At 48.4% G+C, this 25,012-nt stretch overlaps 1 protein-coding gene across 1 annotated transcript in view; it reads right to left on the reverse strand.

Annotated features, from left to right (window-relative positions):
• Positions 1-230: 230 nt before the first annotated feature.
• RUVBL1 (RuvB like AAA ATPase 1) overlaps positions 231-25,012 on the reverse strand; it is a 36,954-nt gene continuing 12,172 nt past the window's right edge. The window contains exons 4-11 of the mRNA XM_046641007.1: positions 22,443-22,594; positions 19,231-19,320; positions 18,316-18,465; positions 16,504-16,567; positions 14,647-14,845; positions 6,411-6,513; positions 1,726-1,817; positions 231-630 (exon numbers count right to left, since the gene is read on the reverse strand). Coding sequence (XP_046496963.1) covers positions 471-630; positions 1,726-1,817; positions 6,411-6,513; positions 14,647-14,845; positions 16,504-16,567; positions 18,316-18,465; positions 19,231-19,320; positions 22,443-22,594 — 1,010 coding nt within the window. The 3' untranslated portion in view covers positions 231-470. The remainder of the gene's footprint in view (positions 631-1,725; positions 1,818-6,410; positions 6,514-14,646; positions 14,846-16,503; positions 16,568-18,315; positions 18,466-19,230; positions 19,321-22,442; positions 22,595-25,012) is intronic.

Here is a 25,012-nt window from a genome sequence, read left to right on the forward strand (position 1 = left end):
GAAAACGGACACTAGTCATTGAGGAAATGTGAATAAAGTATCATGTGTCAATACTGGTATTAAATGTGACAAATATACCATACTACTCTAAGACATTAACAAGAAGGGAAACTGGGTGTGAGGTATACGGGAACTCCCTGTACTATCTTCACAATAATTCTGTAAACTTAAAACTCTTCTAAAATAGAAAGTTCACTTCAAAAAAATTAAAAGAAGAGAGAGAGCCGTCATCAAAATAACCTGTAAGGATTTATTAGAAACACACCAGGTGAGACAGGATTCCTTCCAAGCAAACACAGGAGAAGTTACGATAATTTAAGAAGAAACGTCTTCCACACTCAACTGACAATGCTGCTAACGCTGTCCGAATGGGGACAGAACCTGGAGCCCAGGGGCAAGCCTCCTGCCCGCAGGCTGGACCCAGGGCCAGGCCCGCCCGGAAGTCTCTCCTCACAGAAACCTCGGCCATCTCACTTCATGTACTTATCCTGCTGGTCAGCCAGGATTTTGGCCGAGGACTTGGCATCATAGAAGAGCTCACTGATCTCCTCGACGTGCTCCTTCTCAATGCCATCCTTCCCATTGATCTTAGCAAGCAAGTGGGCCGGGGTCAGCAGCTGCACCGAGTACCTAGAGTGGGTGGAGGCAGAGCAGGAGTGAATGGGGGCCCCAGATGGGAGCCCCTCCCCAAATCAGCAGAAGCACTGACACCAGGGGCTGAGCCCAATGCTGGGCTTGTACTAGCTGTGGCTGGCACAGCAAACAAGGAGATAGCGAGCTGTCACTTCTCAGAGTTGCGCAGGCATGACCCCATCGGAGGGGCCAGAAGTCACCAACGTGACCCAAGTCCTACTCCCCAAGTCCTGGTCGCAGTCTACAAGTTCTCCAACAGGAGGTAAGTCTACTGCTACCTGAAAGGGACCGCAAACAGACGTAGACAGGTGCCAGGCAGGTACGGCAGGGGTCCAGGTCGAGACATGGAACGTGGCAGGGAACTGAGCACACAGCCACATGAAAGCACAGGCCCCCTCCAAAGGCACAAAAATCCAGAAGTCATTAAAAGCACCACTCCACCGGAACAAAACAGCCTGCGATTCTGCTTCAACCTTAGGAATGAGGAACTGACTCAGAGGGAAATAGGGACGGGCTGAGGACTGTGATGTCATGCTCTCAACAAGGAAGGAGCCAGGAAGCTGACGGGAGACATCCTCCACAGGCAGCTGGCTTCAAGCTGCTAGTGAACAGTCAGGAGAGCAATCTATGTCCACACTCCTACCTTCACCTTCGCCTGTATCCATCCTCCTGACTCCACATGCCTGGAGAACAGAGCCAGCAGGGGGCAGAGAGCAAGGCAGGGCCTGGCCAGCGAGCTATCTGCCCTGGACCCTGGCCTCTGCTCTGTCCATCTCCTCTGCCAAGGGGACTGGCCCAGGGTCAGAGCAAGCTCTCCACTAGAGGGGAGCATCTGCTACAGGACAAGGCAACTTAACCTGTCACTCTAGCTTTTTAAACACCATCATGTAGATATCCTGCACTCGAAATCAGTGCCCTGACACAAGACCATCACACCAAGCAAGAGCGGACATGGTCCTGTGCCCTGTGAAGGGGCCCTGCCTGTATGTCCCAGAATGGACCCCAGTGAGGCCCCACGGGCTGTGCTGGGAAGGCACAAGCAGCGTCTGGAGCAGCTGCAGGCAGACGCGGGCCCAGGGCATGCTGGCTCACCTCAGAGTGGTCTTGGTGCCGATCTCCCCCAGGTGGTTCAGCGCCTCCTCACTGATGTTGATTCCCTCTGTCTGGGCTCGGATTTTAATGATCTTTTAGAGGAGAAAAAACGTGATCAACAGTGACCAACCTCAAGTGCTCATCTATAAAGTAAAGTGCTTTAAAATCAACTTTGTTCAGGGGTTCTCGTCCCGCATCGTAAGAGCAGCAGCCCAAACCGGGGAAGGTGGGGCACGGACGGAGCTGACTCTTGCATCTCCTGGGGCACCAGCCACGCCTGTTCTACGTGAGGGCTTTACAGCCAGGAGGTTGTGTTCACACTGACTAGAAGGGCCTAGTGCCCCTGCAAGCGTGCACCAGAGCAGCTGGGCTCCTGGCTCCCCGCCCTTCCCGCTGGGACCCCCGCACCCAGAGAACGGCAGCCTCTCTGAAGCCTGCCCGGGCTCCCTCGAGGGCTCTTTCCTTCCCCTCCAGTGTGGGCACCACCACTTATAAGGGCTCAGGCAAGAAGAGACATTTTTTTATTTGCTTGATAAACACAATGGTCAAATAAATCAAAAAAGTTACTTTTAAAGATTTACCAGCCCTTATAACATCACCAGGAGATATCTAGCCTATCAAGAAGAGGCTGACGCTTGTTCCGGTTTGAAGATCCTGGTAAAGTTGGAGGGGAAGCGGGCTGGCGGCGGGGCGCTGTAACACAGTGGCACCGGGACCCTGCAGGCGCACCAGCACTGAGTGATAAGGGGCAGCTGGGATAATGATGTTGTGTTGTGGAGCTGAGATAACTCGAGGACTTCGAGCCTCATATAATACAGGAATTTTTCACTTTGGCAGCTTCGTAAACAAGATATCAAGAAGCACTTGTTTAAATTAAAGCTATAAAAACACACCCAGGGTAGAGGCATGGGAAGTGGGGAGGACTGAGCCCCCAGCTAAAGCCTTACAAGGGGATGAGGGAGACCAGAGGTTTAGGAGATGGACACTTCAGACCCCGACGGCGAGAGCTGCAGGTGTGGGCAGCTGAGTGTCTACTGACTCTGGTCAGGGGCCTGGCACGTCGGCTGCTGAGAGGGCGAATGTCCGGTGCAGCAGGAGAGCCAGGTCTCGCAGCAGAGTTGGATGGGGGCAAGGCGGGCGGGCCAGTGCATGCCCAGGAAGGCAGCCCCTCCGCTGCCGGGAACGAGTGCCGCCAGGGCTGAAGGCCAGGTGCTAGCGAAGTCTTCCATTTTGTCAAGAGAGACCCAGAACTCAGGTTCTTGTAGGAAATGTCCTCATTTCTAAATGTTGGCAACTTATTCAAGTATTTCACAAACACTGCATTGGCCACACAAACTTACTGTTCAGCCAGTGCTGCCAGGGTATGACCTCTGGCAAAAGAATCTCGGCTTGTGCATGAGGGGTTCCATCGACTGGGGTCCAAAGCTAAATGCAGCTGAGCAGAGAGAAGTTACTGGATGGGCACGAGGACGGTCGGAAGAGGAGCGAGGAGGGGGACCCCTGCTCCCGGCTCTATCCACAGTGCTCCCCTCTGATCACAAAACAGTCAGGGCTAGGCAGGTTTGTGCTCCAATATAAAAAGGGCTTCTGGCTGCCAGCTCGGGACTGAGGAAACCTCCAGGTCCTGCCAAGAAAACTGTCCCGGGGCCTTCTGAAACTCTAAAGAGATGCAAATGTCTAATCCTGGAGCCTGGTCCCGGGCAGAGCTTCAGCTCTGAGCACCTGGCCTTCAGCGGCCACGCTGAATCGCAAGTTCAGCTTCCGGAGAGTGAGGGACTCTGCTCTCACTCTCTCTAGAGCAGGTCAGAGCAATCCCAAGAGCTCCCGTTTCAGACTGCTCAGAAATGGACAGTTCATAAATTAGATCTTTAATCATTTAATAACCTGCACAGATAGTTTATGAGGTGTCGGCACTGATGGCAGAGTACACAAGTTACATTGACTTTTTTTTTCTTTTTTATTTGAGCTAACTGCTGCCAATCCTCCTCTTTTTGCTGAGAAAGATTAGCCCTGAGCTAACACCCGTGCCCATCTTCCTCCACTTTATATGTGGGACACTACCACAGCATGGCATGCCAAGCAGTGCCACGTCCGTACCCGGCATCTGAACCGGCGAACCCTGGGCCGCTGAAGCGGAATGTGCGAACTTAACCGCTGAGCCATCAGGTCAGCCCTTTACTTTGTTTTTTTAACAGCCTACCCCAGGCTCCAGTGGAAATGCTGAGGCTACCCTTTGAAACTGCAAGAACAAAGCAATGCACGTCCTAGCAGTCAGTCTGTCCTCTGCTCACCTCCTGCAGAGCCAGGATGGGAGCCGGCCTATAGTCACAGCCGTGGAGGCACAGAGCAGAACACTCCAGTGGAGCTCAGACTGCGTGCTCCGGGGCCAAACAGAGGCACCAAAGGTGAACCAGCTCTGAGTGGGGTCCCAGCTCTGAGTGGGGTCCCAGCTCTGCAGCTTATTCTCTGTCACCATGAGACCCACGCTCCTCCTGAGCCTCAAACTGGTTATCAAACACTATTGTAAGGACTCTGGGGGTCTCCGTGAAGCACCTGCGAACTGTTCATGACAGTCACATCTGCAGTGGGAAGGGATGGCCAGCCCTAAGTTATTGTAACTATCTCATTTGGCCCTCATGACAACCATGAGAGGGGGCCACAGATCTTCCAGTGACCGGAAAAGGCTGAGAATCACAGAGGTGCACCAAATTGCTCAAGTAACTCAGCCACGAAATACTCCAAGGGAGCGGGCTGCCTCTCCCGGCAGGTCACAGGGGGCTCCAGTCCCAACAGGAAGGATGGGGAAGGGACTGATTTCTCCTTTGCTTTTGCTTCTGCTTCTATTCAATGAATGCCTTGGCTTCAACCTAGCATCCATCCAAGTGCAAGAGACCATTATCTGGTGACAAAGCCCCCAGCCATTGACACTATCTCCTAAATAATGCACACAGTTGCTGCTATGAACTATAACTGTTTCGGTATCCTGTCAATGCTGCTCATGAGGGAAGATCTGTGGCTCCGTGCATCACCAGGGCACTCCTGGGTGCTGGTCAACAAGAAATGCCGGCAAGGCCAGGCTGGATGGGTCACAGGCAAGCAGGGGGACTGCCAGGTAGTGCCTAGGAGACACCCTCAGCGCTCCAAAAGGAAAGAACCTACCAACAAACTGCAAAGGGAACCCACCCTCAACTGAGATCTTTCCAGCAGGTGGGAGGCTGGTGGCACACTGACTAAGAACAAGCACATCAGGATCAGACAGCCTGGATTCCAGGTAGTCCTGTCACCTACCCACTGAATCTTGGTGTCTTCATCTTTAAGAATGACAATGATAATAGCCCTCTCCACCTCACAGTTACAGGGGATCAAATGGAATCATGCTGGCTAAGCTGGTCCATGCACCATGTGCAAAAAGGAAGACCTGTGCTCTGGTGAGAGGGGAGGGTCCAGGCAGAGTCCATCAAGGCATCAGTGCAGCCCTGGTCCACCCCACATCCCCAGCCTTGGCCACATGCAGACCCCACAGTAAGAGACCTCCACTGGCAATGAGACCATGTGGGGCACAGGTGGTCAGAGCAAAGAGCACAGCTCACACTGCCCAGCGGGGCACCAGCCTAGGGCACCATCCACACTGAGCAGAGGGCCTGGGCTCTGCAGGGCACGGCCAGGCTTTGCACCCTAGACCTGCTGCTCAGTGACTCAGCCATCAAAAGGAAAAGAGATGACAATCATAATGATACCTGGAAGGACCAGTAAGGGGACTAGAAATTCTAAGTGTAAAGTGCCTGGGCACTGCTTCGCACACAGCTGGTGTTCCAGCTCCAGATCAAGCAAGAGCTAGTTCCTACAGAGAGAACTGGGACTGCGCCCCAGAGGATAAGGCCAAATCTCATGCATGCCTGTCACCCCCTACCCCCAAGCCTGACCCAAATTCAGCTCACGCAGAACTCTGAGCATGCACTCTGTGTCAGGCACTGAGGTACACTGATGCTCTCATGTACACCTCTTTCGAGCCTCTTAGTATAAGGTTAGTTTATGACCTCCATTCCCAGGTGCCCCTCTAAGCTGTGTGACCCTGCTTCACCATCATCTCTACGGCCTCAGCAGTAGCCCCAGGCACAGTCTCCAAAGCCCCCGGGAAACCGACCACTCGTCACACTGTTTACAATGCTTAGGCTCCGCTAGGACTCAAGCACTAGCCTGCTCCAGGTTCCGCACCCTGCTGGAGCTGGGCTGCTGTGGGCTCTGGTGGGACAGGGCTCCCGGCTTCACCCACTGAGCAAAGAGGCCTCAGAAAGGGCCTGGCCTGGGCACCAAGAGGCTATCACTAAATCATATTTTACTGCCTCTTTCCGAGAGCTGGTGGCCTCCCTGATGGCTGCCATTAAGTCAATTTTTTCACCCTCCCTTTCCTAAAGTTTATCAGAAGGGATATAGCAGAAAAGAGAACAGCCAAGACTCAGAGGCCGCTGACATTTTGTGATCCTTCAGGCAACGTCTTCCTGGCCCATCTATCTTTCACAGGGTGGGACTGAGGATCTGGAGTATGACTTGCCCAAGGCCAGCAGCTAAGTGGTGGGATGGTGGTGGGAGCCAGGTCTGCTCCATGGATACCGTTCTACACAGGGAATACTGGGAGCAAACGCGGGGAGAGGAGATGGGCTGGGCTTGGGGAGGGTGAGGCTCACCTGCTTCATTTCCTGCGGAGTGTACAGCATGGTCCGGATGATCATCACTCGATCCAGAAGGTCGAGAGGGATGCCGTGAGGAGAGGTGATGTCCTCAGTGCCCCTGCAGGAGGTCAGAATTATCCTATCACGCAGGCCTCTCTGAGACCAGCAACTGGACATTGGAAACATGGCTGGGGTACTCACAATGACGAAGCAGCTAGTTCACATGCTGAGAGTCAGAGCCAGGACCAAAGAGTAAATAGACTAACATTCAGGTGACATCAAAAACAAACTTCATTATTTTAGCAAATATCAATACCACAGGAAATTTAGGGAAGAGGAAAAAAAGCCACCTAAAATCATATTAAAAATATTCATACTTTTTGCCAAATTTTCATATACACATTTTTATAAATTACACTAAGTATATAGAATTTTTTTTTGCTTTTGTCCATGTTGATTCAGTCTTTTGTCTTTTCTTTTTTTTTGTTTTTTGTTGAGGGAGATTTGCCCTGAGCTAACATGTGTGCTAATCCTCCTCTATTTTCTATGTGGTTAGCCATCACAGCATGGGCACCACCAAGTGGTATAGGTCCGTGCCCAGGAACCAAACCCAGGCCGCTGAAGCAGAGCACGCTGAACTTAACCACTAGGCCACAGGGCCAGACCCATGTTGCTTCAGTCTTAATAATCTATCAAATATTTTACTTAACTCAAACTGTTGGGCATTTAGGTAGTTTCCAATTATTGCTGTTACTATTAATGATGTTCTGATAATTTTATGCATACAGGCAGGAACATGTCCTCAGCAACTCTCATAGTGCCTGACACAACCCTGAATATCTATTTCAATGAATGAATGAATGTCCTAATGTACACAGCTACACAAGTGATCTGGTCATTGCACTGTAGCCAGCACCAGGTCTTCTAATTCTTAAATATTTTGCCGCTTTAATGATTTAGAAAAAGGAAGAGTAACACCTTGCTTGAATTTGCATTTCCTTGATTACTAATGAAGGATTTGAATGCTTTCCCTTATATTTATTACTTATTTTCTTTCTTTTTTGGGAACTGTCCAATCATGTCCTTTGCCTATTTTTCTCTCAAATTCTTAGCCAAGCCACAGGAAGACCCACCAGGAGAGGAGCCCTGCCAACCAGCCGGGCCTCAAGGCGCCAGCTGCCTGACGGGCCGCATGCTGCGCAGAGCCAGCAGCACCCGGGCAGGCTCGCGCTGCAGTGGCGGAGGCCCTGGGCTGCGGGCTTCTGCCTCAGCCTCTGGGAGCCACAGCAGCAGCAGGTCTGCGTCGGCACCCTCGCTGGGTTCCTAAACTTGCACCAGACTGCAAAGCCTACGGTCACCACTTCTCATATAACAAAGAACAAGGACAGGTCATTTGGATTTAATTGTTAATATCAGAATGTTTGGCTTCAAATATAAGTAAACATTCTAGAAATACAACTTCAGTAAAAAATCTAACTGTTGAAATTCTATCCACTCAGTTGAAGTATAAATGTATATTTATTATTGCAAGAATAAAATCTTCTGATGCATGCTACAACAGATGAACCTTGAAAACATTATGCCAAGTGAAAGAAGCCGGTCACAAAAGGGCAGATATTGTGTGATTCCACTTACAGGAAATATCCAGAAAAGGCAAATTCATAGAGAGAGTAGTTTAGAGGCCACCAGGGGCTGGGGGAAAGGCAAATGGGACTTACTACTTAATGGGTACAACGTTTCTGTTTGGGTGATGGAAAAGTTTTGGAGACGGACGGTAGTGACAGTTGTACAATACTGTAAGTGTAATTAATGCCACTGAATTGTACACTTACACATTACTAAAATGGCAAATTCTATGTTATACACATTTTACCAGAATAAAAACAATTCAAAAAAAGAGTAAAATGCTTCATTAATGAATAATTGTTAAATCTAATATAAAAAAATAAAATTAAGATCTTTCAAAATAAATAGGGAATTGGACTAAAACAAATATTAAGATAACTTTAGAGAAAACAAACCACCAAAAAATATTCCTAAAAATAATAACAAGGAAGAATTATAAAAATTAAACTCTCTCATGATTCAAATCTTGGTGTTTGGTATGCCTGCAATCTTCACATTAAACAAAACCTTTAAAAACTACGTTTAATTTTTACTTAACTTGATTTAGGTCATTAAGTTTGGCCTAAGTTAGGCCATAAGTCCTCTTTGTGAATTTTCTTGGGAATTCTTGGGAAATCTTTAAAAGATCTCAACCTTGCCATGTTAAAATATCCCAAATAAGGGGCCAGCCCAGTGGCGCAGCGGTTAAGTGCGCACGTTCTGCTTCTCAGCAGCCCGGGGTTCACCGGTTCAGATCCCGGGTGAGGACATGGTACCGCTTGGCAAGCCATGCTGTGGCAGGCATCCCACGTATAAAGCAGAGGAAGATGGGCACGGATGTTAGCTCAGGGCCAGTCTTCCCCAGCAAAAAGAGGAGGATTGGCAGTAGTTAGCTCAGGGCTAATCTTCCTCAAAAACAAAATCCCAAATTCTATAACTCACAATAAATCATCTTTGATTCAGACACAATAATAAATATAAAAAGCCTAAAGAAGAAAAAGTTAGAGAAAAAAGAAGTACTCCCTAGTCAAACTTCAAAAGAATAGAATTTATAAGAATGCATTAAGAAAATTTCTTATAGTTTTGATTGCATAAAACTAAAAATTTAAACAAAAATGTCTACTTAAAGACTGCTAAGCATTTTTCAGGATTAAACACAAAAAAAATTTTTGAAATTTGTCCGAGCTATGAATTTATGTACAAAGTTTCTTTTAGAAAACACATTAGTGAAAAATGCTCTCTGGAATTCTATTCTGCTAGGTACAAAAAGGTCCATGACGTGGCTCAATGGGCAGGGACTAGAGCTCCTGTTTGCCAGTGCCCCGCTGGCGGGGGTGACGCAGGAGGAGCTCGCAGTGCAAACAATCACTGTTTGACAAGGCAGCCAGAACAGCCACAGTAGATTATAAAACACTAATAAACTGTAATAATAATTACATTTGGCTAACACTGCAGATTTATTCTTGTACTCAGAAGTTCATTTCTGGCTTCGGCCTCAGCCTAATATAGATTTTACCATTATGCCATTCAACAATTGTTCAAACTGGGTTAACAGTGAGCCTCTTCCAGATGTTTTGGGTTATGAGGCCACAGGCCCAATTCTCCTTGGAATCCAACACAGTATGTCTGCAGGAACAAGGTAACTGTGCTTCTAGAAATTTATCCTACAGATATAGCTACACATGTGCAAAATGGTTGACTCACTTCTGAATACTTCCCTCTTACTATAACTCAGCGTTCCTCCACTGTGACACTTTGACATTTGGGACCAAATAATTGTTTTTAGGGGACTGTCCTGTGCACGGTAAGATGTTCAGCAGCATCCCTGGCCTCCACCCACCAGATGACAGCAGCAACCCCAAGTTGAGACAAGTAAAGATGCCCCAGGCTGAGAGTCACGGCCTGACTGCTCTGTACGTAGCCCTCTAACTGCAGGGACACAGCTAACACCATGCTTTTCCGAGGACAGGAAGCGCAGGAAAGAACACCTCTCTGGGTAATGTGAAGAAGGCTAACTCTCTGAACCCTGGCTCAGTGGACACCGGAACGGTGGTAAGAAGAAAGCCATTTGATTTTTTGATGAGGCTGCCAAGACGATTCAATGAAGAAAGAACAGTCTTTTCAACAAATGGTCCTGGGACAACTGGCTATCCAGACGCAAAAGAATGAAGGTGGACAGACTTCTTTCTATTCCATACACAAAAATTACCTCCAATGAACATACACCTAAATGTAAGAGCTAAAACTATAAAACTCTTAGAAATCATAAGTGTAAATCTTTGTGACCTTAGATTCGGCAATAGTTTTTTAGATACGGACCCAAAACACAAGTAACAAAAGAAAAAACAGATAAATTGGACTTCATCAAAATTTAAAACTTATGGGTCAAAAGACACTATCAAGAAACTAAAAAGACAACCCACAGAATGGGAAAAAATATTTGCAAATCATACATCTGGTAAGGGTCCAGTATCCAGAATACACAAAGAACTCTTACAACTGAACAATGAAAAGACAGCCCAAATAAAAAACGGGCAAAGGATCATAACAGACAATTCCCCCAAGAAGACATACAAATGGCCAATAAGCACATGAAAAGATGCTCAACATCCCTAGCCATCAGGGAAATGCAAATCAAAACCACAAGGAAATACCACTTCACACCCACTAGAATGGTTATAATAAAAAAGACAGACAACAAGTGTTGTTGAGGATATAGAGAAACTGGAACCCTCACGTTGCTGGTAGAATGGTGCAGCTAGTGGAAAACAGTCTGGCAGTTCCTTGAAAGGTTAAACAGAGTTACCATCTGACCCAGCTATTTCACTCCTATGTATACGTCCAAGAGAAATAAAAATCTGTCTAAATAAAAAGCTGTACACAAATGCTCATAAGAGCATTATTCCTAATAGCCAGAAAGTCAAAACAACCCAACAACCCAATGTCCGCCAGGTGATGAATGGATAAATAAAATGTGCAATATTAAACGTTTCGTACTTTGGAATACTACTCAGCCTTAGAAACAAATAAGTATTGATGCAATCTACAACATGGATGAAGCCTGGAAATGTTATGCTAAGTAAAAAAGGCCAGACAAAAACCACAGATTGTATGGTGCTGTTTATATGAAATGTCCGGAAAAGGCAAACGCCTGGAGACAGAAAGCAGATCAACGGTTGCCAGGGGCTGGGGAAGAGGCGCTGGGGGAAACCGGGTGTGTGCTGGGGGTGTGGGGACTGTTGAGATGTACAGGATTTCTTTTGAGGATGATGAAAATGCCCTAAAATAGACTGTGATGATGATTGCACACCTTTGTGACTAGACTAAAATCCTCTGAATTTTATTTAGATGGGTGAATTGTATCACGTGTAAATTATATCTCCATAAAGCTGTTTTCTTAAAAAGCGCCACTTGGGGTGTCTTTCGCCACAGGGTTACATTGAATTGAGACCACTTTGTTTCTTAAGTTTTGACACTTTGGTGCAACAAAGTGACTTGTGGAGAGAAACTCCTGCAAAGACTCCTTAATCCCAAGGGGTTATTCTCCACAGCAGAAGAGACCTTGGCAGGTTTTAGAGCCAGGATCAGGGCCAGGCTCCCCTTTCACAGCTAAGGATCCTGCTGCCCGAAAGGGAGAGGACTTCTTAAGATGCCACGCGAGCGTGGAGCCAGGGCAAGAGCCAGCCCAGCGTCACCAACTCTTGCATCCACAGATGTCTCTCTTCCCAGGAGGAGCCTGAGGCATACAGGAAGAAGCCTAGGGCCAGGTGCTCCTCCAAGAATGGCTCCCCAGCTAGAGGTCCCTGTGCACAAGGAGAGGTGATCCGGAGGTCCTGAGGGCTGTTTGCACTTTCACAGCCACTCATTGTCATCAGCGCTCAACCTTCCCTTCACACCACCATCAAAGCTCGACCTGTACTCACTGACTGGGACCACTCTGGGAAGCCGTTAAGGAGAGCTGGGATGGCATGGGAAGACAGCCCCCAGGCTTGGGGCCCACACAGGTGTGAGCCTGTGTGAGTCTGGGGATAAGGCCACCTGCCCACAGGGTCGCCAGGGTGCCCTGAGATTCCCTGCGATGACCCATGTAGAGTACTTTGGACAGTTTCTGGCACAGAGGAAACCCTCAATTCCTGTGAATTCCTTCCCTCTTCCCTCTCCTTTTGAGCCCTGGAGGTCCGACAGGGGTCTGAGGGGCAAGGAAGCTCAACAGCTGCCCTAGTATCTGATGGGCAGCAAATCAGATGCTGCCAAAACTGCACACGTTCCAGAAATTTCATCATTTCACATCTAAACCAAATCTTGTTGAGAGCATGAGCTCTAAATTAAAATCTCAGCCTTGCTTCTGAGCTGTGTGACACTGGTCAAGTTCCCCATCCTGGTGGAGTCTTGGTGTCCTCATTTAAACAATGAGAACACCAGTCCCTTCCTGGCTAAGTTGAGGTGAAAGTAGGATGTGCCTGGAACACAGAAAGAGCTCCTCAATTTCTGTTGGCTATTATTTTTATCATTGCTATTTTGACTTTTTTTTTTTTGAGGAAGATTAGGCCTGAACTAACATCTGTTGCCAATCCTCCTCTTTTCGCTGAGGAAGACTGGCCCTGAGCTACCATCGTGCCCATCTTCCTGTACTTTATATGTGGGACGCCTGCCACAGCATGGCTTGCCAGGCAGTGCCATGTCCGCACCCGGCATCTGAATCGGCGAACCCCGGGCCGCCGAAGCAGAACATGTGAACTTAACTACTGTGGCACCAGGCCAGCCCCTGACATTATTATTATCACTACTACAACAAATTTCTTACTAGGGCTTGGAAGAAAATCCTCTTCTAGAGCGTACATCCCAAATTTGGTTACCTCAGCAGACCTACAGTAAGATTCGCACTCTGAGCATCTTCTCGCCACTTGGGTAATTGCAGTCTGGCAGCAGGAAGCAGCCCTTGACCAAATCAGTCTGGACGGGGCTGGGCCAAATCTCCCAGGTTTCAGGCTGACCAGGGAGCTCTGTCCCCACTGGGCAAGGTCTGAGATCTAACCCACCTTCCTATGCACCTTTTTCGCAGTTGGGATGGGACTGAGAAGGAACTCTGGGTCCTAAGCAATCTTGCTCCTGCCAGAAGCTGCCAGACTCTAGGCATCTGCGGGGCTGGGTTATCCGCTGTGAGGAAGGGGAGCCTGTTAGCAGAGCTCCCCAGCAGGGGGCGCCATCTGTCCAGGCTAAGCCCTTCCACCAGCTGTCAGATTGAAGCCAGGCCTGCCCAAAGCAAGGGAAGTCCAGCAAACCTACAGGGTGTGTGCAGCAGGGACGCCAGGTTCACCAAGCACCGGGCCACATATCAAGTAGCCTGGCTTTTCTCACCAACAGCTGGCCTGGACCTGGCACAAGGGGCCTTCTCACCAAGACTGCAAAAAACACTGTGACAATGATCTTGTCTAGACAGCATTACAGGGATTCAAAGAGTTCCCACAAGATGCTGCCACATGAACTTGAATCATGCATGCAAACCTTAATTCTTAGCAAGAGCAATCACCTGAGGGGGGAAAAGAGGGGAGGCCTGCCCCAGAGGCAGCAGCATGGCTTCTGGACAATCTCAACGGAAACAAGGCTTCTCCATCATGAGCTGGCTAAACTCCTGGATATGACCCACCACCATTCAGAGGCAGGTCTAGGTGAATCAGCAGCTTGGGTTCCTAACTCAGTTTGGCTCCTGCTCTGTGCTGAGATACTCACGGGCCCCAGGGTCTCTGTCCAGATTCCTATCACCCCTGCTGCCAGGAGCACACAAGATCCAGGGCTCTGTTTCCCCCTTACTACCCTGCTGCAGGCTTGAACAAGGGCTCCTCCCCACCCTCCTTCATGCCCCTAGCACTGCTGAGACCAGGTCCTGCCATTCAAACAGATGCAAAAGTACAAGAAAACTACCAAGTATGGGGATGTTGACACTTAGGCTTGAGAGCTGGAAAGATGCTGTGTTCTCTGGGGCTCATGGCCTACAGGGTACTTAGGAGAAAAAAGAACCTCCAGAAAGTCCCTTGTCTCAGCCCTAAGTCCATCTTGGCAGGGTGAGCATCATATGAGCATGTGTCTTCCAGGAATCAATCAACATCTACCCTTCTCAAAGGCAGGCCTGAGCAGGTGGGGCTGGGGGCAGGTGCCACCATGGCTCCAAGAAGGCCTGGGATAGAGAGAAAATACTGATTTCACTATCAGAAAGACCTGGGTTCTCATCCTATCTTTAGGACCAGGGGTAAGTTATGCTGCCATTCTGTTTCCTCATTTGAAAAATGAAGCCAAGAATACTTACCTCTCAGAGCTAGTATGAGGACAGAGGAAGTTAATATACGTAACATCACCTAAGGCCAGCCCATCTGACCTTAGCTTCACCCACTCCAACTGAATGACCAAATCATACCACACTGTAACCTCAGAGACCATGTGAGAGGCCCTCATATTCATTAACAGGGTGGCTGTTGCCTTTAGTGACTGCAAAGGCATGCCACTTTGGCATGCTTCTCTCAAAATGAACTTGACCTCCCTTCATCCCCATCCTGACTCATGGCGTTATCGGTTTAAAGTGATCCCAGAAAAACAAACGAGCCCAGATGGAAGGTGGAAAAACCTCATGGCTGGCAGGCAGCCACCTTACCTGATGACACAGTTGCCTCGATTGGATGCAAAGATGACAATGGGGGCAATAGAAGATTCCAGGGCCCGGTGCAGGTAAGTGAAGCACTCGATGTCCAGCATGTGGACCTCGTCAACAAAGAGCACACCTGGAACCAGCTCAGCAATGCCCTGATCAATGTACTTGTTCACCACCTTGTTAATCTCTCCTCGAAGTTTGTCTAGGAGGCAGCAAAGATAGACAGACAAGGTTAGTACCAGGTTGGGGAGAGTGCCACCCTTCTCTTCCCCCCCCACCACCCGAATTCAATCTAAACCCAAGTGTGGAGGCTAGTTTTACTGCTAGCTATGTGACCCCAGGCGCGTTACATCCCCACTCCAGGCTTCAGTTTCATCATCTGAAAATAGGGATAATCATAACTAAAGGTCACAAAATTGGCAGATTCCCCTAAAGATGTGTTTTGTTAAGCAAATGGCTTTTACAATGTTCTTCATGTCTTCACAAGAGTGTGCACTCCCCAGTCTGTCACACTCCCCACCATGCCTTATTACTCACACCCACCCAGCTGAGCTCCCTGCCTGATCCCAGAGACACTGGAGTTAGGGAGCCCTGGATGAAAGGAGTTTTCAGATGCAAATGTTCCTGTTCTGTACTCAGAAAATGACCCTTTCTTATGGCTCTGTATGACAAAGCTTAGGTTAATTAACTTTCAATCAAGTGCCTGGATGAAGGAATAGGGTGCATTTAGAATCCTTTCTAGAAGGAAACCCATGAGGAATGAAAGCTTCTGAGGAAAGGTCCAATCTCAGCTCCAAGAGAGACTAATCTCTCCAAAGCTAAATAACCCACCTAAAGTGACAGTTCCCATTTCCTAAACCAGCTCCTGCACTACCGTCAGGAAGGAGCGGCTCACAAACACACAGCATGAAGACTCGACGCAGCACCTCCCACCAAAGCCATGAGGCAGGGGAGGGCCAAAAGAGGACGCACGGGCCAAAGCGTGTCAAAATACAGTCACGCACCACATAACCACATTTCAGACACACAGGACGGGGGTCCCATAAGATTACTACTACATAGCCTAGGTGTGTCGTAGGCTGTACCATCCAGGTTTGTGTAAGTGCACCCTGTGATGTTCACACAACGACAAAATCACCTGACGACGCGTTTCTCAGAACATGTTCCCATTGTTAAGCCACGCATGACTGTACAGAAACTGCTACTGATGACTCTGATAGACAGCACGCTGGCTAAAACTTTAAAGAGGACAATGCTTTATTGCCTACATTTTAAGGTGACAAAGCTATAGGTGGTAATTGGAAAAAAGAGGGACGTCCCAGTGGGGAAGAGAAGCAGGTAAACTAAAGGTCCACAAGAGAGCAGCAACATTCCTGCCAAGGAATGCTCCAGCAAGTGCCCAGGTGGCTGCGCAGGGAGGGCTAGCGCAGGGAGGGCTAGGTGGCTGCCCATGGCCTGCAGGGGAGGCGGGCACGGCCCCAAAGCAGCAGAGCTTGCCATGCTCAGGTGTGCTCTGCAGGAGCTATCCTGCAGAGCTGGGGTGACACAACCCACATTTCTAGGACCTAAAAGGGACCAGAGACTGTGACGGCCTCCACCTCCAAAGATGGTGCAAGGATACTGAATGCAGACAAGACGAGGAGTGTGGCAGCACGCGAGGTCAGAGAGCCCCGCAGCACGGCTGTCTAAACCAGCCGCAGACCGTTAGGGTAAGTCAGGCTCTGAACAAGAGGAAGAAAGAACCTGTCCCTGAGGCAGGTCCCCAGGTGCAGGGATTCACTCGGAGAGCTTCACACAGTCTATGAGAACCAGGGCCCTCCAGCTCTGCTTCTGGCTCACAGGTCTTGCTGTTTCTCTTACCTGTGATTTCTGTCTTCTTTGGCTTCATCAACTGGCCCATCATGGACAGAATGTCTTGTCCCCCCTGCATGAGAGAAAACTTACAGAGTCAGTCCTGCTTTCTAAGCCAGCTGCAAAAGCCTCATCACCACCCCCTCATCCCACCGGTTCCCAATGTGGCAACTGGACAGGGGTCCTGAGGCGTGGGGACCCTGAGACACCCCCACTGGAAAGCTTAAGGAGCTTCTAAACACAGAGGAGTTTTTAAGAGGTTCCCCCTGACCTGCAAGAATCAAATGAAATCCCTTTCATGGGAAGTGCAAGCTCTGTGGAGCCTGCCCTACCTCCTTCTCCAGCTGCATCTTTTCCCAGCCCTGAAAACCTTGACGAGCCACACAGGACTAACTTCCCTAACGCCACGCTCTTTCGTGACTCAATGCTTTTGCGTACTCTAGTCCATCTGCCAGCAGCTGCATTCTTCCCTGGGGAGCTCCCAGTTATCCATTAAAGTTCAGGGCAAATGCCCGCTATGGAACATCTGATCCCACCCCCAACCCCCCTCCACCGATGCTTGGGCCCCCTTGGGGACAGACGACTGTCAAAGTGTGAGGACATACCTAATTATTTTCCCGAATCTCCTCTCCTTAAATTTGGCTCCACAGCCACATTCACCCAGTCCTGACCTGGAGCTGCTCGGAGTCTAGTGAGCCCGTCCCTGCAGAACGGCTGACTCGTACCAGGCTCACCACCTGCCTGCACCCTCCCGCCAGCTCCTCACAGTGCAGTCAGCAAGAAGAGGCTGCCGTGTGGTCATTTATCCAGTATTTCAGGATCGCCTCTTGGTTACCAGACCCTGGGACACTGAAGTGCTCACTATATGTTCAACAGTAAAAGGGACAAGTGTTTCCTTGGTACTTACAGCATCTGACCCTCAAAACAGCCCTACCAGGGAGGAACTATTATGTCCTTTCCGCAGAGGAGGAAACTCAAAATTAGAGAGCCCTGACTCTCAGAAAACCCAGTGACCAACATGCTAATTAGTGGAGCTCATCAGTGTAGAAGCGACGCAACGCCTGACTTCCAACTTTCAGCCCGGCGCTCCTCCAAGTCAAAGGCTCCCTGGAGGCTGGTTGGGGAAAGCCGTTCCACACACTGAGGGGACCTGTTGGTCCCAGATGCTTCTTCAGCAGTCTCTTGGCCAAGGCTCCAAGAGACAAAACGCCCAAGAAACAAATTCCAAGTTAGAAAGCCTAGTCCCTCCTAGTAAAGAGGAGGCTCCTTTAGAATGAAGCGGAAACCAAACTGAAAGCCCACTAGCAGGGAAGAGTCGGGTTTTTGTAAATCAGACATTTCCCAGAAGTGTCACAAAGTTACACTGCACTATGCCACGTTTATTAGTCAAGACATAAGTACCCATCTTCTACCAGGCATGAGGAGAAGACACAGGGGGAAGCAGGGAGAAGAGACAGCTTTGTCAGGCCTTCTGAAACCTGCAAAAGGCACAGAGAGCACTCCTGCCCTCCCGCCATTAACACCCAGAGAATCCCAGACATGCACCGCTGCTGGAGAGAAGCCACAGAGGAAGCTGGCTAGCTCAGGGCCAGAGGCTTGGCCAGGCTGAGAAACAATACACACCAAATCATCTGTGACTAGAGCATTTGAATTGGAACAAAGGAGTCCCTCCTAGCTCATGTCGATGTTAATTGCTGAACATTACAGATAGAAAAGGACTGTCTGCCCCAAGAAAGGCAGCAAGACTGACAATTTATTCCCAGAGCTTCTGTGCACACACAAAAGGGTGGTGTGCCAGGTCACGCCCGCACTGAGCAGCACCTGGGGCCGAGCGTTGGCCACATCCAAGTCGTGCAAGGTCACATCCTGGATGATTTCTTTTTTCTTGTGCACATCCCCCTTTGGCAAGGGGACATACTCTTCAGCTTCAAGGTCAAATTCTGTGGCGTAGGTATCACACCTGCCCTGCCTCTGCAAAAGGAGAGAAATCTGAGTGACTGGTGAGTCTCTACTGCCAAGTCCCCGAACGCAGAGTGTAAGTGAGATAAAGGTCTGAGTCCCAGCTCAGACCCGAGAGCCTGCCTGACAAACTCCAAATGTGCCCCATTCCCTGCCGCCGAGAGGAGGAAGCTATCTGCTCATCACTGGGCTCCAAAAACCCAGTTGAAAACACCTGATACTTTCTCTAAGAACCTTTTTCCTCCTTTCTTTTAACTGTATGCAATTCCCGATAAAGGGAGACGGAGGGAGCTGTTCAGACTCTTTTGTAGGTGGGTGATTTATTGTATGATATGAAGTATTATACTCATCCATTAAACAGTGAGGAACACTGTACAGGACACTGAAAATCAGATATAAAAAGAATGCCAACTAATGCAGCATTCCTTTCCACATGCATATATCTTGGGAAGAAAATACCAAAGAGATAAAAGGAAGATTAAATACACTGCACATTTCAATTTGAAAATGACTACAGTTGTTTTGCTTTCTCACCCTGTACTCCCCCTCTAAACAGGTTTTAGTATTTTTCTAACAGACTGTCTGTTTTAATCATGAGAAGGTTAAAGAATGAAGACAAAGGGAAAGCAAACTTTATTAAACACAAAGGGGCAACTGCTGACCCTGCATCAGCATTGCACCAGACTCCAGCCCCCTCCCCACACACCCCGGACCCCACGAAGAAAACAGCTTCCTTCTCACCTCGGTCTCCTCATGGCAAACAAATCGTGGCCTTACCTTCACGGCCCCACTGTTGGCTTCGATGTAAATCACGTCTCCAGCCTCTACTCGCTCTTTCTGCAAACTTTCAAAAATGCTGGGGTCCAGCTTAAAAAAATAAAACAAAAAAATGTGAATCAAAGAACTATAATACGTATTATTTATTTCTGACATACTGTAAGGTGCCTTTCCACAAGAGACCTGAGGTAGCTAATGACCGTATGGAGGGAGTATATTTGAGTGTGTGTATGTGTGTGTGTGCGTGCACACATGTATTAGGATGTGTGAGACTGCCTTTGGGGGACTGAGTGTCCTAGAGAAAGCAGGAGGGTGAGCGCACGTGCCTGCCTGTGTGACAGGCATGGGAGGGACAAAAGTGGAGACCTATTCTGCAAATTCTCTTTATTCATGGGGTTGCAAACTGGCAAATATGGCCCTGACTGCTTTTAGGTGGGGCCCACACTGTCGATGGGACCACAGGCCCTAATGCCCCTTCTTGAGATTGCTATCCCTGCTGCAATCCTTCACTCTACTCACCTCAGGTAGGGGTAGAACTTTCTGCAACTGAAGCACCTGCCAGAACCTGCTTATTCTTTGTGGCCCGCATCTTGTGGGCCTGACTTTGGACAAGCCTCTCTAAGCCTCAGTCTGCTTGTCTATACAACAGCACCCAGGTATGGTCACAGATGTGTAAAACTCAAAGGGGAACCTAACACGGGCTCTTTCCCAAGCCTTCTGATTCAAACCCCAGTGTTGGCTCCCCGGGGACTGCCTGCTCACATCTCCAGGAAAGGAAAGCAGCACATTCGAGGAACTGTTGCTTTTCTCCAGATCGTCCAGATTCAGGCTACCTTCATGCTCAGTATTCTAGGAGTCAGTATTTAGAAATAAGTTTCTCTTGGTTAAACATCAAGGAAAGCTGTGTTAGGCGATGTGAAAAAACTTGGGCTTTGTCTCAAACCACATTAAGGACTCAGTGAAAGAAGAGAGACACAAAAGACCACATATTGCATGATCCATTTACATGAAATGTTCAGAAAAGGCAATGAGCAGAAACAGAAAGTTGATGGGTGGTTGCCAGGGGCCAGGGGTGGGAATGGGGAGCTACTGCGAATGGACACGAGGTTCCTTTGGGATGATGAAAATGTTCTAAAATTAGATTGTGGTGACGGGTGGACAACTCTGTAAATAGACTAAAATTCCTTGAGTTGTATACTTAAAATGGGTGAATTTTATTTACAATTATATCTCAATGAAGATGTTACAAACAGCAACGACAGGAACAAATCGGGCTCTGCCTCACTGGCTGGGCAGACCGGCGGCCTCCCGGAGCACTGTTGTGGGCACGAGGGACAATGGCTGGTAGGCCCCTAATGCAGGGCCTGGGAGGAGGGAGGCACTCCATCATGATGGCAAGTATACTATTCCCCTCCTTCATGCTTAAATCTCCTCCAAGCATTTGAGCTCCAGACATCCAAATATCTTATACATATGCTCAAAGTAGCTAGAAGTATTCATTTTAGAAGAAAAAAATTCACCTTCTCCCTTATGTCCTTTTCGTAAAGAAACCATGTGCAGAACAGCCTTATGGATGGCTGAAATCTAAACTGCAGGCCTTACTGTGTCTATCCTACAATGGGGAGAGTGTATACATAAATATAGATGGAGTCTTTTTTCTTGCCTCAAGCATTTTTATATAGGTTAATTTCCCAAACGAACTGACTGAAGATGTAATTACTGGAAAGGTGGCAGATCCCACTAAGAAAGCTAAGACAGAATGGGGGAGATGAGGGGCAGGCTTAAAAAAGGTATTTGCAGAGGCAAACTCCTGAGATGGAAACCCTGTTAGGAAAAAGAAAAATGGCCCTTTGAAAAAGTGACATTTTTATCATCTCCATAAAGCAGTGACCAACAAACCACCTTACAGAATCAAAGAACCATAATAAAATCGCAGAGGGGAGCAAAGACGGAGAAATTCTATGGTCAACCTATCACAATTTATACACAACAAAATGGAGGCCCAGAAAGCTCAACTAACTTCCAAACGTCACACAGCAAGTTGGGGGGCAGACAGCATAATGGTTAGGACTCAGAGAGTCTACTCTGCCACTTCACTAGCTGTATGATCCTAGGATAACTGCTTAACCTCTTTAAGAGCCTCAGTTCCTTTTCTGTAAAATGATGGAAATTATACACACACGTACACATATATAAAGTTATAAATGACGATAAATGAAATATTTGTTGAAGCACCTAGCCTAGGGTCTGGCACATACAATAAGTGAGAGCTATCATGCTAATGTCATTTATTATTAATAATCAAGCAAAGCTTACAATCCAGATGGCCCATTTCTCTATAAATGCAGGCTCTCACAGTAACAACAATAGCCACCACTTCTTAGGTAACTAGGTGCCACACTCAAAGCTACAACTTTGATCCTGGGAATAACTGCGTGAGACAGGCGATTATCACTTCTACTTAACAGGTAAAGAAACCACTGCCCAGAGATGAAGTCACTTGCTGAAGGCCACACTGCCGTCAGTGGCAGAGCCAGGATTCCCTTTTGGACTTTGTGTGACTCCATAATCCATGCTCTTCCCCCAGGTGCCTTTGCTGCCCGCATCCTAAAGGTTTACAGGACAGGTGTCTGAGGATGGTCATCCAGGGCCATCCACACGGCCGCCACCACGGCTCTCTACGAGGCCCTAGCCTGAGCAGAAACAACCATGGAAGCCCCTCCAGATTTCTAGGCCCTGACACACAAAGGGGACTGCAGTCAGGATTCTGCATTTAGCCCTTTGGGAAGTTCATCCATCATCTGTTATTCAGCTCTTACCAGGTGACTCAATGCTGCTTCTCTCTGTGAGCATGGGCACTGAGAACAGAAACAGTAATGTCCAGGTTCAGAGACAGGCCCAGGGCCTTTGACACGTGGTCATAATATGGGATATAGGACAAGAGAAGGTAGACCCAGCTAGCCACACACCTCAAGTTTTAACATACACAATGTCCTGGGAGTAAGTGAGAAAAGTAAGTCCTCCTGTGGACTAGCGCCATAGCAGGTACTGCTTTACACACATCACATCCTCAAATGGCCCAGTGACGTATCATCACCCATAGTCCACAGAGGAGGAAACTGAGACACAGAGAGGTTATCCCACCTGTCCAAGGCCACACAGTGCTGAGAGAGTCTGAGGCAAGAGACAAGAGCCCACAAGCAGGTACTCACTTTTAACTGTTTGGTTCCTTTGGCTGTTTTGAGTCCTATGATCACATGGCTAATGGTTTTGCCATACCCGCCCATGGGGTTCTCTGTCTCACATGGCGTTAGCTCTGTGACTTCACCTTCATAAACCTCCTTGGTCTCCTTTATCCGCAGCCCTGAAAGAGATGACAGATGAGCCCTGGAGAGAAGCAAAATTCTCTCTTGCACATCTTCCCTCTCTCCCTCCTTAACAGCCTCTTTAGCCACAAAACTTCCATGTCACAAGAAGTGACAAGTCAGGCTTACTAATATGTACATTCGAGGGTGTCATCCTGGGTAGAAAAGCACCACAAACACACATGTACACTGGAGGAGCTGTTCAGAGTGCAGAAAAACAATTTTATATCAACTTTTCAACGGTTCATGTCTGAACTGGACAGGCAAGCCATACTCTCAAAACTTCTGCAGATACCCTCTGCGCCTCCAAGGGATGGGACTGAGCATCAACCTCTGCTCCAGCCTCTGAACCCAAACCGCTCTACTCCACCAGGACAGCAACTATGCGTGCCCTTGTTTCCTACATTTTTGACTCTCAAAGAAAAATTTTAAAACCAATGGAATAACTCACTATACCCCTCCGACACCATCAGGCCTGAGTAAGGTATACAGTAGCACGTAGAGGTCCACGCCAGTAGCAGGTGATACTTGACCCTGCCAGGTGTTCTGAGCCTCTGGCTGCTCCTCACTGTACACTCCAAGAAGAAATACCCAGCTGTCATTCACTATTTGCAGTGGGTTATTCTGTAAGTTTTCCAAGGCCACAATTAATTTCCACAGCAACCCCCCCGCAATGGGCGAGAATCTACAGTTTTCAGACTAGAATACTATAAATGAAGGCAGACGTCTCTACTCATTCTAATATGACCCACATTAGCTGTTCAATAAATGTTTGTTGGCAAATTAACTTTTTTGAACACAACCTCCATGGCTTTTTATACAATGTGTTTGCTGCCTGAAGCGCCCATCCCTCCTCTTTGGCCTCGCCAATTCCTCCTTGCAGACTTTCAGTTCAAGACTTACTCCTCTAGAAAGCTTCCCTGACACACCCTTCTTCCTCACCTTCCAGATCACTCCATGGCAACCTGTGCCTCCCAGTGGGACAGCACCTGCGCACAGGACTGCCAGGACTTGCAGACCTGATCACCCCTCCACTAGACTGTCAATACCTAGGCTAAGGGCCTAGCACATCACAGGCACGGATGAATGGATGAATCAAGGAAGTCACTTAAAGGTGAGGGGGTGCCATCAGGCAGACCATCTCAGATCCAAGAAACCTGCCTACAGACACTTCTGCATATTCATGAAGCCCGGGGTATCCAAGGAGGTTGCCACAGTGTGCAGTGGCCCCCGTCACCATAGCACCGCAACCTCAGCACTAAACCCAGGCCCAGTTTGGAGCACTACAGTTTAATGTTAGAACCAAGACAGCCATTTACCTGCGGAAGGAAGGAAGGATGGCGATCGGGGTGGACTCGAGGGGATACTGGCAAAATTCTTTTTCTTAACTGGATGCTGGTTTCACAGGTTTTCAATGTATGATTATTCACGGAGCTACATATTCATGTTCTGTGCACTTTATGTATGCACAAAATTAGCAAGTCACTTTGAAAATGAATATTTTAAGTAAATAATACTAGTGGAACCTGGTAAAGGAAAAACACTGCTCTAAACTTCTGCTGGAATCTAAACATGGTTCCCACCCTCAGAACCACCTGCCGGGCTTCTACAACTCCCTGTGCCCTAGCACAATCAGACTATTTCCCCCAGGGCTCAGGGACTGGGACCCTCGCCAACACTGTTAGTTTAAACGTCCCCAAATGACCCCAATGTACAGCCACAGCCGAGAACCACTCATCGAAAGAACGAATGAAAAACTCTGTTCTGCTCACAATGTGGAGACGTAAACTATTTTTTTTAAAGATTGGCACCTGAGCTAACATCTGTTGCCAATCTTGTTTTTTTTTTTCCTTCTCCCCAAAGCCCCCCAGGACACAGTTGTATATGGTAGTTGTGAGTGCCTCTGGCTGTCCCATGTGGGACGCTGCCCCAGCATGGCCTGATGAGCAGTGTCATGTCTGCACCCAGGATCCGAACCAGCGAAACCCTGGGCCACTGAAGCAGAACACACAAACCTAACCACTCAGTCACGGGGCTGGCCCCATATAAACTACTTCTGATGGCAGGAGGCCCGATATGATTTGGGTGTCCTCACCATCAAGCCACATCTGTGCTGATATGGAAATATCCCAAGGGCACCAAGAAACACTGCTAATGGTGTCAGACATTCTCGATCACTCCCCACATTTAAAGATGTTATTTTTCCTTTTTCTCCCCAAAGGCCCCCGGTACATAGTTGTGTATTTTCAGTTATGGGTCCTTCTAGTTGTGGCATGTGGGACGCTGCCTCAGCATGGCTGGATGAACGGTGCCATGTCCACGCCCAGGATCCGAACTGGAGAAACCCTGGGCCACCGAAGCGGAGCACGCGAACTTAACCACTCGGCCACAAGGCGGGCCCCACTCCCCACATTTAA

This window comes from Equus quagga, chromosome 1, assembly GCF_021613505.1.
Source record: "Equus quagga isolate Etosha38 chromosome 1, UCLA_HA_Equagga_1.0, whole genome shotgun sequence".
NCBI lineage: Eukaryota > Metazoa > Chordata > Mammalia > Perissodactyla > Equidae > Equus > Equus quagga.